Consider the following 16555-nt stretch of genomic DNA (forward strand, 5'->3'; position numbering starts at 1 on the left):
ACAAAACAACCCCACACAAAGAGTTACCCATCCCTAATGCCAGTAGTGCCAAGGTTGAAAAGTCCTGCCCAAGAGATAGGGTCAGTTGTGAGGTGGAACTTTAAGCACTGCTGTGGATGCAATGCTTATTTCCAAAGATGCTCAGCCATTGAAATCTTTAAGAAGTGTGCATACTGCAGCTTGATCCCTGGCCCAGGAAGATCCCAGATGCCTCGGGGCAACTAAGCCCATGCGCCACAACTACTGGGCCTGTGTGCAGCAACTACTGAAGCACACGCACCCTACAGCCCGTGCTCCTCAACGAGAAGCCACAGCAATGAGAAGCCCCTACTTGCCGCAACTAGAGAAAGTCCGCACCCAGCAACGAAGACCCTGCACAGCCTAAAATAAAGTGTGTATGCTGTTTAGAAAGGATGTATTAGAAAAGCTGAGTTCTGGTGGGTGCTCAGTTGCTCAGTCATGTCTCTCTGCAACCCCATGGACTGTAGGCTCCTCTGTCCATGGGATTTCCCAGGCAAGAACACTGGAGTAGGTTGCCATTTCCTCCTCCAGGGATCTACCCAGGGGTCGAACCCACATCTCTTGCATCTTCTGCATTAAAGAGGGTCCTTTACCACTGAGCCACCTGGGTCTTATGTAAAAAAAAAAAAAAAAAAAAAATCTTTTAGGACTTCTACTGTAAGCAACTTTTGAAATGTAGAAATTGAAATTCACTTAGATTTTCTTTTAATTTCACACTACAAAAGCCAGCATACAGAGTCAATCTGATCACAAATCTATAACAGAAAGAACTGTTCACAATTTGAGTGTCTAGTAATGTTTACAGGCAAGTTAACTTCATTAAGATGACAGAATCAGGAAGTACCTTAGGTATTAATTCCCTCAATTTTTCCCCCTGACCAGGGATCGAACCTGCATCTCCTGCATTGGAAGCACAGGGTCTTAACCACTGGAACATCAGGAAAGTCCCTAACCCCTCATTTTATAGGACAGAGTCCATTTAAAAATGTCTAGTTTTCAGCTCCTAGGAAAAAGGATGATGGTGCTAGTTTTAGTTACTGCACTGCAGTTACTTTAAGACTGTGTTCAGGAAGATATATAATAGTTTTGATCTGTGAGATTAAACTTGAAAAGTAAATTTTTTGCCGTAACACCTCAGGATGACACAACACCAGTCTGAGAGACATGGTGTAAGTCTGCAGAGCAATCATGTTTAGACTGGTGCAGTAGAAATTCAGGCAAAACAGGATGAGGAGAAGGGCCAGGCAATGAAGATGGCCCATGAACTGATTGACAGGCATCCCAACCAAGGACCCCCAAGTTGACAAGTTAGGGAGGTGAGCTTTTTAAAGAGTCCGGGTGACAACTGGTCATGCCCACAGGATTTCTAAATGATTTTGAACAGCCAGGCATTCATTAAAGGGAAATGATCCAGCTCTTTGTATTTGATCTGATCATGACATCCTGGAAAACCACAAATCTCTATGAGCGTTTTACATACCTTACCTCCTCATCTTCACCACATCCTGTGTCTGAACTGTCCCATCTAACAGGAAGGAAAGACATTCCGAAGTCCTCCTTCCTTGCCCTACACGATTCACTCCACCCAGCACTCCAGCTTGTTTCCTCTCCTTGCAGATAAGTTGGCACCTTCAGATGCCCAAGCTGCACTCCTGAACCCAAACTCTCCGTTGATGGGTTTCTTCTTGGGAGAAAATGAGCCCTGAGCCTCATGAATTTGCTCAGGATAAAAGGAGGCAATACCCAGAACAGGCTCTGAACACTTAGAATAGTGCCTTGCCAATTCAAGTGGACTTACTGTGTCATGTGATGGGTTAGTGGCACTCAGGTCAGAGTTTAGCCTGGGCATCAAGGGCACAGCACAGAACCTCTCCTGGCTCCAGGGCCGCAGTCAGCCTGGCAGACAGTGGGCGAGTGTTGCCGGTGGTACCAGCAAACTCCCTCGTCTGCCCTCAGTCACAGCCACGGGAGCCCCTGTCTCTTCCTCATCTGGCTTCTCAGGAGCCCCGGCACTGCAGCACCAAGGCTGCACTCGGACCCAAGCCCAGACACCCAGAAAGTCCCAGGTGTGAGGACTCCAATTGTGCAGCTCAGCCTGCTTGGCCAGCTGGGGGAGCCTGCAGAGAGATGGGCTGGGGCTCTGGCACTTAGGGAGAGGGAGAGATTGAAAGCAAATTAGATCCAGTCCAGACTAAAAAGAATAAAGCTAAAAATGAGAGGAAGTCTCCCCGAGCAGCCAAAGCTCACCATACTTGTCCAAACACTGCTGGGTCTTCTTCTGACTTAACCTTCCCCTCGCCCTCGTCCCCTTGTGCTGTCAAATCTACACTCTCCCGGGTGTCCAGTCCCTGCGGCCCTGCACTTGCTCAGCAGCACCCCCAGAACTCGGCGTGGCCTCCCCCAGGAGGTGAGGCTCTGCAGGAGGAGCCTGTGTTGGCTGCAGCCACACTTCCACTCAGTGATTTTTTTAAATCTCCAGAAAAACAGGAGTTCGGAAAGTTTTACTAATGATACAAACTAATAGAATAAAAGATGAAACACAGAGCCCTCTATGTTCGGCTTGAGAATCGAGCCCTGGGTCGGGAAGATCCCCTGGAGAAGGGAATGGCAACCCACTCCAGTATTCTCGCAGGAGAATTCCATGGCCAGAGGGGCCTGGCGGGCTACAGTTCAGGGGGTGGCAGAGAGCTGGACACAACTGAGCGACTAACAACAACACACAAGGACAAAAACCTAATTTGAGGTCATCACCTGGAGGTAGGAAGAGAGTCATTGGCACCGAATTATAACATGCTGCCTCCTTAAAATGGAAGGATTTTTGTTATTGACCTAGATTTTTGTTATTGCATTCCAGTAAACATTTAGCCTTTATCTAGACTTGGATATCAAAGACCAGTTTGAACGTCCTGATTTAATCTGACTAGAAACTGGGACAAGGCCTAGACTGACTTTGTCCACAGAAAAGCAAGCCAAACTTCCTCGGCCAATACAAATAAGATACCAGAGGGACTTTATCAGGTATTTGAATAATTACCTAAAGAAATAGATGCTTTCATAATTTAAAAAAAAAACTAGTTGATTAAAAAATTTTTTAAAGATACTAAAACTGACATGGGGTTGCAAAGAGTCAGATATGACTAAGCGACTGAACAACAAACCTTTAAATTTGGGTCCTTCCTTTGTTCAAACTAAATCTCAATAAATTATTATATGTTTATCCCCAAAGGTATAGAATGTATAACCTTTATCTCAACAGTGGAGTTTTTCTTAAGGAAAAAAAAAAAATTGCGTTCTCTTGTAACTTGCATCAGTTCAAACTGTGGCAAGATCTCACCGGGTAAGTACCCCTGGGCTGAGCAGGTGAGCTTTGTCCCTCGTTCATACTGGTAGATACTTTTCCCTCACAAGCAGACACTTTGACAGGTGTATACATAGTGAGCTTATTCATTATTCTGCAGCCTACAAAGGAGGACTTGAAAAAAACCACTGACTCAGGTAGGCAGTTGCCAGAGCTGGACAGTGCTCAAGCAGTACTGGGTCCAACACCCCCAGTGTGCAGACACAGAGGGAAATTGGGACCTCTTCTTGGGGATGAATTCAGATGGCTTCTTCCTTCAGACAAGAAAGGGTGAGTAGAACCTGAAAACTGCTTCTAGTCTGTAAAGTGTCCAACCTCAAAAGGCAAAATACACCTTTAAATGACGATTGTACTGTAATCATTCCTGCATTTCTGGTGTTTACTTGTAAAGACAAACCAACAAAACTCCTAAACTTAAACAGACAAGACATTACAAAGACCAGTTATGGAAAGCAGATGTTTACAAATAGCCATATATTCTGTCTGCCCATCACTTAGGAGATGGAAAGCCTACAGTTCAAGTATGATCTACTTTAAGCAAATGCAAATTATGTAATTACAGAGCAGCTAAATGGTTATTCACATTGCAAAATGGTTCTTCAGAGCATCTCTCTGCATAGCATTGTCACTTCACATTTAAAATATAACTTATCTACAAACATTTAATTTATACACAACTTCAGGAAGTGTGCACTGGGGTAAAATAAGCGGGGAGGAAAGATGGAAGAAGGAAGAAAGTCACACCTCCATTCCATAACTCTGTCTGGGGCTGTCGAGTTCCCAAACAGTAGATGTAAGACTGGAAGAAGCATGTGTGCCAACAATAATCACAGTGACTTTTTTTTTTCACAGTGACATTTTTTTTTTTTTCACAGTGACATTTAAAAAATAATAATTATTCTCAATCTGCCTCTAATGATGAATTTTGTATAAAGGTAGCCAAAACCTTCCAGACACAGAAACTAGCATGAGGCTCTAAGTATATGAAATCTGGGACACATAAGATACAATGGATATGGCACATCCATCCATCTAATATCAATATAAGGATATGCCACCCTGGACATATGAAATTCATCTGGACAGAGGCTGGAATTTTCTCTTACAACACTGTTTCAATTAAAGCAGATCTCTGTTGCAAGAGAAAATGTGGCAACCAATAGACCATCTGCCAGGTTCAAAGAGCAGGAAAGAATTTGGTCTCAACAAGCCCAGGATGCCTGGCTCGAAGCACTGGGGTTGAGGGGGGCAGAAAGAGCCCCTGCCAGCTGGCTCGGGGGCTGACCTGGGGGCAACCCCGGAGGGAGGCCCTCCAGCTTCCCCACCGTCCACTTGTCTCCCAGGGCACAGATAAGCCAGGCTGAGGCTGAGACTGGCACTACCAGTGTGTGTTTTGTAAATGGCTAAGCAACAGAAGCAGGTAACACAAAAATGTGGAGGTTTTGAGAGTACATCAAAATCCATACTACGAGGTTCAGCTGTCCCCGATCTACTACCAAAAAAGGACCAGGGGAGAGAGGGAAAGAAGAGTGTGCAAGATGAAGAGAAGGAAACGGAGAAAGAGAAAGAGCCTGGGGTGGGGCAGAAGGGAGACAGGGGAGAGAAGATGAACCATGTTCAGACGCTGCTTATTCCCAGGGAATTATATTGTAGCAGCTCAAAGGAGTCTGTGAGTGGAAATGGGAATAACAACTCTGCTCACTGTGAGGGACGGCAAGAGAGGTCTTGAGAACACTTTGGTCTCCAACATTTGGGGCCTGTTTTCCTGCTTGGTCTCTGTGAGGACGCGCTTTGGGGTTTTCGTGGGAGGTCTGGGCTCCCTGGCTTTGAGTCTGGCTTTGTAGTTCCTCGCTCCTTGTTTCTGCAAAAGCTGGAAGGTGGCAAGATAGCAGGGAGGGCACACCAGGTTTTTCTCAGGCAGGAGGGACCAGTGCAGGCAGCAGGGCTCAGGCTCAGCCAGCAGGGGCGTCCGGGCCGCCAGGCGGAGGAAAGGCTGCGTTTCCTTGACTTTGTGGTGCCTGGCCAGCTCAGTGGGCTGCTTTTCGCCTGCCCCGTCAACTGCTTTCACTCCAGAGGCATAAGTCACATACTCATCCTTTTCCACACTTAGCCCCTTCTCTTCTGGCTGCAAGAAAAAGTTCTTAGTCTTCTTACTCAGAACATCCAAGCCATTTGCAGGCGAAGACTTTAAGGGAGGGAGGACTAAAAGGGCTTTGGAAGTCAGGGAGTCTGAGGCGGCGAGAATTCTGTCAGTGCCTCTCCAGGGCCTTCTGGGGTCCTTGCCCCTAACAGTCTCCGGGGTGGCCCAGTCTTCCAGGCACCAAATGAATTCTTTTATTTGCAGACTTTTCTTCTCTCCCTGACTGTAGGTGGGAAAGCAGATCTTATTAACTTCCCTAGAGGCCATAGTGGGGCCTGGGGGGGTTCCCGGGGTCTGGGAGAGGCTGCCTCCATCCTTCTCCAGGCCTGCCTCGGCCGCCGGAGCTGGAGCTGAAGCCCCAGACTCCAACTTCCCTGCCTCCGACTGAAGCCTGGCCTCCAGGCTCCCATGGGAGAGATTGACACAGAGTAAGCAGCTGCTGGCACTTTCTCCCACCCTCGCCTTCTTAAGCTTCTTCCTGGGCCAGATGCAGGCAGTTGGAGAAATCTGTCCCCAGCCTCGGACCTGCAGATAAAGCAGTGTGTTACTCTCAGCCTAGCTGCCCCCACTGTGGCCACATCCCCATTTTGACTCTATTTGAATCAGTATTTTTCTTCAGACTGACTTAATTTATTTTAGTTTTAACTTTTCATGCTTAGTTTAGCCTCCTACTACGCCACAGTATTTGTAATAGTATTTTTATTTTTTTATTTTTTTAATAGTATTTTTAAACACTAAAATACTAAGCGATAGTATCTATCAGCACACTGACGTGCTGACTATATATGCTTTTTAGATGTGTATTAAGATAAATTCAGAACTATTAAAATAAAATCAAAACCATACTTGTCCTGCCTGCCAGGCTTTCTTGCACTGCAGGCTCTCTGCGCTTGCCTGCGCCAAGGAAGGCTGTGTGAGGATATAACCAAGAATATGGCTCCTACCAAGAACCCGACCATGTTGGCACCCAGATCTCGAACTTTCCTCCCAAACTGTAAGAAATAAATGTCTGCTGCTGAAGCTGCCCAGCTTATGGTATTCTCTTATAGCAGCCCGAACTGAGACAGGGCTGGAGCATCTCCTGTGGTGGGAGCCACTCTGGGCATTCTACGATGTGGAGCAGCACCCTGGCCTCAACCCCAGTATATCCAGAAACAACCCTCTCCCCTCCCCGCCCTAGCTGTGCCAAGCAATCAGACCAATCCCCTTACAGTTCTAAATTTAGAACTATATTTCATTATTGATTCTAAGAATAGTTTAAGAACAAACCACCGGGTTCTGTGTAGAACCACCAGGATAGAAATCTCTGGTCTCCTGGGGAGTTAAGTAGCAGGAGTTAAGTTAGGTAGCTTGAGTTAAGGGAACTGGGTTCTGGAGTCCAGAAAAGCTCGGTTCAAGCTCCTGCCTTGACCACTGCCTGGGAGATTTTGACACATTTCATTTTTGGTGCTTTGGTTTCCTTTTCCAAAAAGTGAGGCTATTCATAACACCTGAGAGGGTGAATGAATTGATGTATGTGAAGCATTTAGTACTGTGCTTGCCCAGACAGAATGGTCATAAATACTCAAAAGGTACTGCTATTATCATCATTAATATTCTACCTGTTTCAGAGGTTTCTGTTTCATTGCTTACACATTTTTTTTTTGGCAACAGTAACTATTTCTGAAAATAGTAAAAGGCTTGTGTCAAAACCCTGACATGCACAAGACCTAACTCAAGAAAATACTCACCGCTTCTTCCCATCCAGTTCCAATGACAAACTCTTTGGCTTTTTTATCCTGTTCAAGTGTAACGTCACTGACGCTGAGAAGACAACAAACATGATTCTTTTCACTTCTTTCATCTGGACAAGTATAGATTAATTCAGTTTCTTCTGTGCTTTGAATTTCATAATTTTCACTATTTTCTAATTCAGTCTCATTTTTGTGACTGAAATCCATTACTGTGATGGTTGCTTAAAATCTTTAACATCTTCTTCCTGTGGTTTAAAATGCAAATAGAACTTAGCTTTTAATACTGCTTTGTTTCTTTTAAAAAACCAATTCAGTAACTCAGGTGAAACATTGTCAAGACATGTTCAGGAATAGACAGAAGAAATATTATGAAACCATCCATTGCCAACTATTGACATTATAAAATATAAGGCTAATTTCAAAGACTTGTGGATTTAGGACTTCCCTGGAGCTTTCACTGCAGGGGGTATGGGTTCTATCCCTGATCAGGGAACTAAGATCCCGCATGCTGAATAGTGTGGCAAAAAACAAATAAAACACCTGGATTTATTTAAAAGAAAAAAGATTCATTGTCCATTCTTATCTTCCAAACTCATGTAAGAGATGAAAAAGCAAAAATATGCAAAAAGCAATCAAAGGTCAATTAAAAGGGTGGCTATGTGATTTCTTACCAGTTACATGCAGTTTTCCTTCTATTTGGAATGCAAAAATCTGCAGTGGTATAATACTGATTTTCTGATGGTAAACTTATGCCTTGTTTATAGATTTGAAGTAAATCAGAGCTCATGTTCTTCCACTTCTTGACTTCCACAGAGCTTTACAATCTGATTTGGTTTAAGAGTCACTGGTATAAAACATACATCAAAATCCATATGTTTCCAAGAAAATCACATTAAGGAAACACAACGATCACAGTGAAAATGCTCCCATGGGAAAATGCATTTGCAGATGCAACTAGAAAATTGGATTTGGAGTACAAAGCAGGAAGGCACACACATGTATGCCAGAAGATATTAAATTCTATGACATACGCTATTGAAGTGGCTAGAACCAAAAAATGTACAAAGAAGAAAATGTTGACTGAGGTCCAAGCCCCAAAAGTAGATGTCTGGATAAACAAGAATAAACCCAAAGAAAGCTGATGCTTTTCAAGATGAAAAGGCCAAAGGAACTTAAGATATTTAGAAATGAAATAAAGAAGATGAATGAAAATTAAAAAAAAAAAAAGATGAGTGAGAGTCTAAGAAACAGAGCCTATGGGAAATTCAGTGTGATACAGAAAATATCTTTTCTAGCAGCATGTAAACTAAACAGCGGTGGAAGAAAATGATCAGCAAAAACCCTGTAAGTAGGGGCCTTCCCCAGTGGTCCAGTGGCTAAGACTCTGCACTCCCAATGCAGGGAGCCTGGGTTCAATCCCTGGTCAGGGAATTGGATCCCGCATGCTGTAACTAAGACCTGGCACAGCCAAAAAAAAAAAAAAAAAGCCTGTAAACTAGCTTATTATTTTACCAGTTGAACATAAGCCATTATGACTTGCTTCAAAATAATCCTGCAAGGAGGTGGGGGTGGTTGGTTGTGGTTAGAGAGAGAATGAGGAAATTTAAAAAGCCACAAATTCTGTTTGTTGTAGAAGGGTATGAGGACATGGAGGTTAACTGCACTATTCACTCTACTTTTGGGTCACTGTGAAATTTTCCATAATAAAATGTTTTTTTTTAAAGCCATCATGTTAACAGAATGGTTTAAGAAATAAAACATGGGATAACAGTGGAGGTGAGCAAAGCATGAATTCTGATCTTAAGCAAACTGAATAAATGTATCAAAGAACAGATTACACGGTTTGGATAATTTTAACTGGGGTAAAGACCTTGAACAGGGACTTAAAGAGAAGAAATGTACCAAAGGGCAGGGAAAAAAATCAGACAGAAATTGGAGAATATAGTTTACAAAAATGATTTGGAAAAGTGAAAGTGAAAGTCGCCTAGTTGTGTCCAACTCTTTGTGACCCCATGGGCTATACAGTCCATGGAATTCTCTGGGTCAGAATACTGGAGTGGGTAGCCTTTCTCTTCTCCAAGGGATCTTCCTAACCCAGTGATAGAACCCAGGTCTCCCACATTGCAGGCAGATTCTTTACCAGCTGAACCACAGGAGAAGATCTGGAGACACTCCCTAAATAACTGGCCAATTACTCTAAGTAAAAGGACTTAAGGCTTTCTCATTGAAATTACTGAATACAAAAGAAGGCATTGGAAATGCAGGAGGAAAAGAAAAAACACAGACATTACCTTTAGGATCTCTGACCCCACGTTGTGATGATGTCATTTGTTAATGAACTGAGAAGTACAGAGACTACCAAATGCCTCTTTGTTAGACATCTGGCAAACTCAATGGAGCTTTGACACCCTAACCAATCTGTAACTTAGAATACGAACTGCCCTGCTCCTGAAAGGAACAAAGACTTCATTACCACTGGTCAGTGGCAAAGACACACCAATATTACAGCAGTCCAGCGAAAGGACATTATCTTCTGTTGCTACACTCACAGATATGTTATATAAAAGTTAAAATGAGGACCAGTTTTATCAAATTTTGGTTTGGTTTTGTTTTTAATGGATTATGTTTTTGGTGTCATGTCTAAGAACACTTTGCCTAATATGCAGATGACACCACCCTTATGGCAGAAAGTGAAGAACTAAAGAGCCTCTTGATGAAAGTGAAAGAGGAGAGTGAAAAAGTTGGCTTAAAGCTCAACATTCAGAAAACTAAGATCATGGCATCTGGTCCCATCACTTCATGGCAAATAGATGGGGCAACAGTGGAAACAGTGGCTGACTTTATTTTTCAGGGCTCCAAAATCACTGCAGATGGTGACTGCAGCCATGAAATTAAAAGACGCTTACTCCTTAGAAGGAAAGTTATAACCAACCTAGACAGCATATTAAAAAGCAGACACATTACTTGGCCAACAAAGATCCGTCTAGTCAAGGCAATGGTTTCTTCAGTAGTCATGTATGGATGTGAGAGTTGGACTATAAAGAAAGCTGAGCGCCGAAGAATTAATGCTTTTTAACTGTGGTGTTGGAGAAGATTCTTGAAAGGCCCTTGGACTGCAAGGAGATCCAACCAGTCCATCCTAAAGGAGATCAGTCCTGAGTGTTCATCAGAAGGACTGATGTTGAAGCTGAAACTCCAATACTTTGGCCACCTGATGTCAAGAGTTGACTCATTTGAAAAGACCCTGATCCTGGGAAAGATTGAAGGCAGGAGGAGAAGGGGACGACAGAGGATGAAATGGTTGGATGGCATCACCTACTCAATGGATATGAGTTTGGGTGAACTCCAGGAGTTGATCATGGACAGAGAAAGCCTGGCATGCTGCAGCCCATGGGGTCGCAAAGAGTCGGACATGACTGAGCGACTGAACTGATGTTTATTTGGGTATATCTTAAAACACCCTATTCTGGCCCATTGACCTCTGTCTCTTCATTCACCAATATCATAATGATTCCTATAGTTTATAGTAATTTTTAAAACTGGGTAATGTGATTTCTCCATTTTATTCTTCATTTTCATAATTGTTTTACCTATTATAGTTCCTTTTACATTTCCTGATAAATTTTAAAACCAGCTTATTAATATCTATAATATATCCTGCTCCAGATTCATATCTTGATATTCAACAGTTACTCATCCAACTTCTTTGAGATTGTCTATCTATTCTTGGACCTTGTATTTTGTATTTTCATAAATGTTTCTGAATCTAGAAAATTGAAAACAGTTTTAAGAAAATAATTATAATGTTTTAGTTCTATCTTCAGTTGCTAAGTCGTGTCTGACTCTTTGCGACCCCAAGGACTGCAGCACGCCAGGCTTCTCCATCCTCCACTATCTCCTGGAGTTTGCTCAAATTCATGTCCATTGAGTCAGTGATACCATCCAACCATCTCTTCCTCCGTCCCCAAATCTAGGACTTTTCCATTCCCAGAGTCCCTGGACTCTATTTTCAAAGACCACAAATGTTCTTATTTTAGGTAGTGACATTTATAATATACATAAAGGTCATTTGCTTCGTACATCACCTCTGATGATACCAGATCAGTGTGGTACCAAGAAGCTACTGCTGGTCACCAAAATCTGTAGAGAAGTATTATCTACATTTCTTCTTGAGGTTAAGCAGTGCCTTGTGACTTATTTCGGCTAATAACAGGACTGAAATCATATGAGTCACTTCTAAAAGCCAGTGATTCCCCACCTTTGCCATCATATTTTGCCATCACAGTTGGCAAAAGAGTCAGACATGACTTAGCACCTAAACAACAACAACAGTAATACACACACTTGGGCGCATGGGCTTCAGAAACCGCAGCACAAGGGCTCAGCAGTTGTGGTTTGCAGGCTTTAGAGCTCAGGCTGAGGAATTGTGGTGCTTGGGCTTAGTTGCTCTGCAGCTTGTGGAATCTCCCTTGACCAGGGATCAAACCCCTGTCTCTTGTATTGGCAGGTGGATTCTTATTCACTGCAACACCAGGTAAGTCCCAAGGACCATTCTTCAAAAGACTAAGAGTATACTTGAGTCAATTCAAAGACAAAATTCTCATTAAATGTAGGCTTAATAGTGTATAATTTATGTTCATTGAAACTGGGTAAAAGAAAAAAACAAAAACTTCTGCAGTAATTTTTCTACAATATTCCTAAAAGATAATGTACTAAATTCAATTCTGCAAATCCTCCCTCCACTAGGTTTCCCATCCTAATCCCTGGGACTATTCCATGAATAAGTTATGTTACATGGCAAAAGGGATTTTACAGATGTAATTATGGGTACCAATCGGTTGACCTGATGACAGGGAAACAATCTTGGTTTACTGGGATGGGCCTAATCTAATGATGTGCTGTGCTTAGTCACTCAGTCATGTCCGACTCTGCGACTCCATGGACTGTAGCCCACCAGGCTCTTCTGTCCGTGGGGATTCCCCAGGCAAGGATACTGGAGTGGGTTGCCATGCCCTCCTTCAGGAAATCAAATGATATGTGTCCTTTAAAAGCAGAGTTTTCTCTGGCTAGCAGCAGGAGCAGCAGCAGCAGAAGTCAGAGATTTAAAGCATGAGAGGAATTTGAGACATCTTAGTGACTTTGAAGAACGCTGACACTCTTTCTTTTCGCCATTATCTTTGCCACATTTTTGCTATCACTTATCCATATAATCAGACTACGAATGGCTACCCTCAATTCCTATACCTCATAGCTCAGTCGGTAAAGAATTTGCCTCCAATGCAGGAGACCTGGGTTGGATTCCTGGGTTGGGAAGATCCCCTGGAGAAGGAAATGGCAACCCACTCTGTATTCTCACCTGGAGAATCCCATGGACAGAGGAGCCTGGCAGGCTACAGTCCATGGGGTCGCAAAAGTCTGACACAACTTAGTGACTATACCACCATGTTAATTATCTGTGCTTTATGCTTCTTAACATGCCCACAGAGCATAGAAGCTTTGATTATTCATAGAATGATTCCTAGGAGCGCAGTTTCTACAACCATCCCTCCCTATCAGAACATTTCACTCCAATCCCAGTCTCCAACTCTTCTGCTTTTTCCAGTCACGTTCATTACTCATTAAGTGCCCATGAGATGCCTAGCACTGGTGGTGGTTGTTCAGTTGCTAAGTCCTGTCGACTCTTGGTGACCCCCCCATAGACTGCAGTACTCCAGGCCTCCCTGTCCATCACCAACTTCCGTGGTTTACTCGAACTCATGTCCATTGAGTAGGTGATGCCATTCAACCGTCTCATCCTCTGTCACCCCTTCTCCTCCTGCCTTCAATCTTTCCCAGCATCAGGGGTATTTTCATGTCCATGGAGCTGTTGTTGCTATTTGACCTCTGCCACCCGCTTCTGCCATCCTCTGCCACCCGCTTCTCCTTCTGCCTAGCAAGGGTAGTAAAATGGTAAAGCAACCCCAGTCTTCCCAGCTCTCACACAGCATGCAATGTATAGGAAAATTCAAGTCTTCAAACACACAACTCTCGCCACCTGTTTCCAAAAGCCCAGGCACTTGACAGCATGGCCCCCCACCCTTCTTCCAAGACCTTTCTTTCTTCCTTCCTCCTCTCGGCCCTCCCCTTCCTCCAGCATCCTACCTGGCCACAAAAGATGCCTCCCCTTCTTTCAATAGCTATGCCCTCCAGCGAAGCGCCCCCCACCAGTCCCACCCCTTCCTCCAAGGGCCGCTCCCTCACAGGGCTCCGCCCTTTCAGCGGCTCCTCCCACTGCCCCACCCCCTCCGCACCCCCTCCCCAGACCCTGCCCACTCTTCTTCAGGCCCAGCTTCGCCTCTTCCTTTTACCTCCGCGCCTCAGAAGGCAGCTCCCTTCCCAACTGGGCAAGGCGTCTCGCTCTGCCGCCGGTGGAGTAGTCTGGGGCCTCGACCCGGAGGCAGGAAGCGGCCCGGCCGCTCACACCCTCCTGAGGGGCCAGCGGGGTGGAAGGTCCCGGGCAGCTTAGTCCCCGCCGGCGGGCTACAGGGGCGGTTGCCCTGCGTTACCGACGCGCTGAGGGCGGGGCGATAGGCGGTCCCGGGGGGGAGGGGATTCGCGGCGGAAGTGACGTATATTCACCCAGCGCAACAAAGCTCAGCGCGGGAAGCGGCTCTGACTGACCGTGGTTGCCGCGTGCTCCCGACAGGCTGTGCGCGGCCACGAATCTTCCACCGGCGAGTGAGGAGCTCACAGCCCGTGAGTGCGCGGGAGGTCACGTGGCCAGGTACCGTGTCCCCTTAGGCGCCCGTCAGGCCTTAGAGTTAGAAAGCGAAGGCTCAGCTTTCTCTCAGAGAGCCAGGGCCTCGCCCTCAGCACCGTTGCCCGTGGCGCGGTTGGTTCTGTGATGACGGGTGAATAGTAGTATCCCTGGTCTCTACCCACAAGGTACCAGATGAACGAAATTGTCCCCAGACTTTGCCAACAGTCCCCAGATTGCCCTTCGCCACATAAGGACTGTGCCGGGGCGGCACAGGCCAGAAACTTCACAGTAGGCGTTTAAGCCACTTATTTGACTGGGCGGGACTAGTTTGCACCCAAGTTTTGTAGCAGCGCAGCCTGTGAAGTGGGTGTTGGCATGTTTTCTACAGATGTCAAAAATAGCCCCACGCCGTTAAATCAGCTGAGGAACTCGTTGAAGACCGTGAAGGGTCCCCGTCTCCTCCCTTCCCACTTTTGGTGCTGGTACTTTCGAGCATCCCAAGGTGCAGCCTGGAATGGGAAACAGGCATTCATGGTGGAACGCAACTGAGTTCTGGTCCCAAAGCCTTTCTGCTTTTAGAAGTGTAAATATTACTGCTTGAGAAATATAAGCCTTTTATACCACTGTGATTAAAAGCTGTTTGGGCTACCCTGGTGACTAAGATGGTAAAGATTCTGTCTTCAGTGCAGGAGACCCTGTTCAATCCCTGGGTTTGTAAGATCCCTTTGAGAAGGAAATGGCAACTGACTCCAGTATTCTTGCCTTGAAAAATTCCATGGACAGAGGAGCCTGGCAGGCTACAGCCCATGGGGTCTCAAGAGTCCAAGGTGATTGACATACACTATATTAATTACAAAGCCTATCAATTCTATGGAAAGACCATTTTTATGACATAAATATGACATTCTAAGACCTTAGAACAACGTACTTTTCTAGAATATGACTACTTATTAGGGTATTCTTTACCTAAAAATACACTTTTGGATCTTTTGTTTCATAACCTTTAATTAGTAGTATTTCTGCATACTTCTAAGAATTGTGTGAAACTGCATGCCTCATTCCACACTTTTTGTTAAAACATAAAATTTTCAATTATATTTTTTTTATGTGACTGACCCACATGGAATATCACTTCTCTAAACCAGGGATTGAACGTGGACCCTTGCAGTGAAAGCCCAGAATGATAACCACTGGGACATCAGAAGTTCCCAATCATAAATGTTAAAGGCTGTAACATCCAGATGATCAAAATACATGAAAAAAAATGGAAAATTTTGTGCTCACTTTGGCAGCACATATACTAAAATTGGAATAATACAGAGATTAGTGTGGTCCCTGTGCAAGGATGACATGCAAATCTGTGAAGCATCCTGTTTTTTATTTAAAAAATTGTAAAGGAAAAAAACTATATAAAGTGGAAGAAAAATATAAAATTTTCTTTTGATTTTTCCCCTTAAATTCATAACTGTATTTTTATTTTATCCACATAATTTCATCCTAACAACACAATTTGAAAATGAAATTTAAAAAATTTTTGTAAGACTCTAAAGCTAAAACAACTAAATTTGTTTTCAGATATATAATCACCTTTATTTCTACTCACTCAGCAAATAATAGGAATGTATTCTTTGTGTTTACAAATAGTAAACAAAATAATGTTACTGAAAGTGTACAGAATGAGATATGGGGCTGTTCCTCCTCTCTAATCAATTCATGTTATCTATGGGCAAATATTACACATTACCAGAATGAGAGATTCAGTCTCAATTTTATTCATTTTTCCTCATAGTTGTAAGCTGAGTGAAATAACTTGTTCATAGGAAGACACACATGAAAGGGATTTTGTCATTGCAGTGTCTCTTAACTTCAGTGGACAGTTGGGTTAGGAAGGACCTCCTTCAGTTCTGTTGAAAACAGAAAATTTGAAACCACCTGACTAGCAGGATTTGTTACCCCAGTCATTAAAGCTACATTCTCAGTTTCTGGGAAGTATACCAAATGTCAAATGACTGTTAATTAAACGTCTTGACTGAAAACACGTTGCCCTAAGTACATGTGGAAATTGGAAGATGTGGCAACTGATGTGCTTCACACTAATTGTGCCTTCATGCCCCTTTTCAAGGGGCTTGTAATCACCACTGAGGCTTAGCAGGTAGAAGTTTGATAGCATGACTGAGCAGAAACATAAATGGACAAGTGTGTTTAGCTAGTCATGTTTATAAAATGCCGAAGTAGAAATGGAATCAAGATACAAAAGTTCTTGTAGAATAAGATCTCAGAGTTGGCAAAGGGGTGTTTTAAAAAACACCAAAATGGTGGCAGGAGGTGTACAGAAACTTTCTGCTCAGTTTTGAACCTAAATCTACCCTAAAAAAAAAAGTCCACTTAAAAGGGGTAGAGGAAGTAGTCAATAGTAAAACCATGTTTATGCTAAGAAAAAAGTTCACCACAAATACAGATGTATGATTAGCTCTGAAATAATACAGTGACTGTTGAGTAATAAGGCAGTTATATACTTAGCATATTTTTAAAAACTGAAAGTGGGTGGTACCTTGACATTTTAG

At 43.7% G+C, this 16555-nt stretch overlaps 1 protein-coding gene and 1 non-coding gene across 3 annotated transcripts; one reads left to right on the forward strand and one right to left on the reverse strand.

Annotated features, from left to right (window-relative positions):
• Nucleotides 1-2830: 2830 nt before the first annotated feature.
• On the reverse strand, nt 2831-13789 carry C4H16orf46 (chromosome 4 C16orf46 homolog). 2 transcript variants are annotated; one of them, XM_043898128.1, is made up of 3 exons: nt 13600-13789; nt 7250-7497; nt 2831-6044 (listed from the first exon to the last, which is right to left on the reverse strand). In XM_043898128.1, exons 2-3 carry the CDS (start codon nt 7457-7459, stop codon nt 5037-5039), a joined length of 1218 nt encoding a protein of 405 aa, XP_043754063.1. In that variant the 5' UTR covers nt 7460-7497; nt 13600-13789; the 3' UTR covers nt 2831-5036. The 2 variants fall into 2 exon arrangements, with proteins under 2 accessions (XP_043754063.1, XP_043754064.1); XM_043898129.1 differs by lacking the exon at nt 13600-13789 and adding an exon at nt 13394-13410.
• A 1478-nt stretch (nt 13790-15267) lies between these two features.
• LOC122692936 lies at nt 15268-15371 on the forward strand. The gene has a single exon (XR_006340748.1). It is a non-coding gene; the product is annotated as a U6 spliceosomal RNA (small nuclear RNA).
• Nucleotides 15372-16555: the final 1184 nt, after the last annotated feature.

The sequence above is a fragment of the Cervus elaphus genome, chromosome 4 (assembly GCF_910594005.1).
Source record: "Cervus elaphus chromosome 4, mCerEla1.1, whole genome shotgun sequence".
Classification (NCBI taxonomy): domain Eukaryota; kingdom Metazoa; phylum Chordata; class Mammalia; order Artiodactyla; family Cervidae; genus Cervus; species Cervus elaphus.

What these genes read in the sequence shown, in the direction of transcription:
- C4H16orf46 (XM_043898128.1), bottom strand. Translation starts at nt 7,459, where the DNA reads ATGGATTTCAGTCACAAAAATGAGACTGAATTAGAAAATAGTGAAAAT. An exon ending in GAACTGGATGGGAAGAAGCG is followed by an intron (nt 6,045 to 7,249) that starts GTGAGTATTTTC and finishes CTTTATCTGCAG; the next exon opens with GTCCGAGGCTGGGGACAGAT.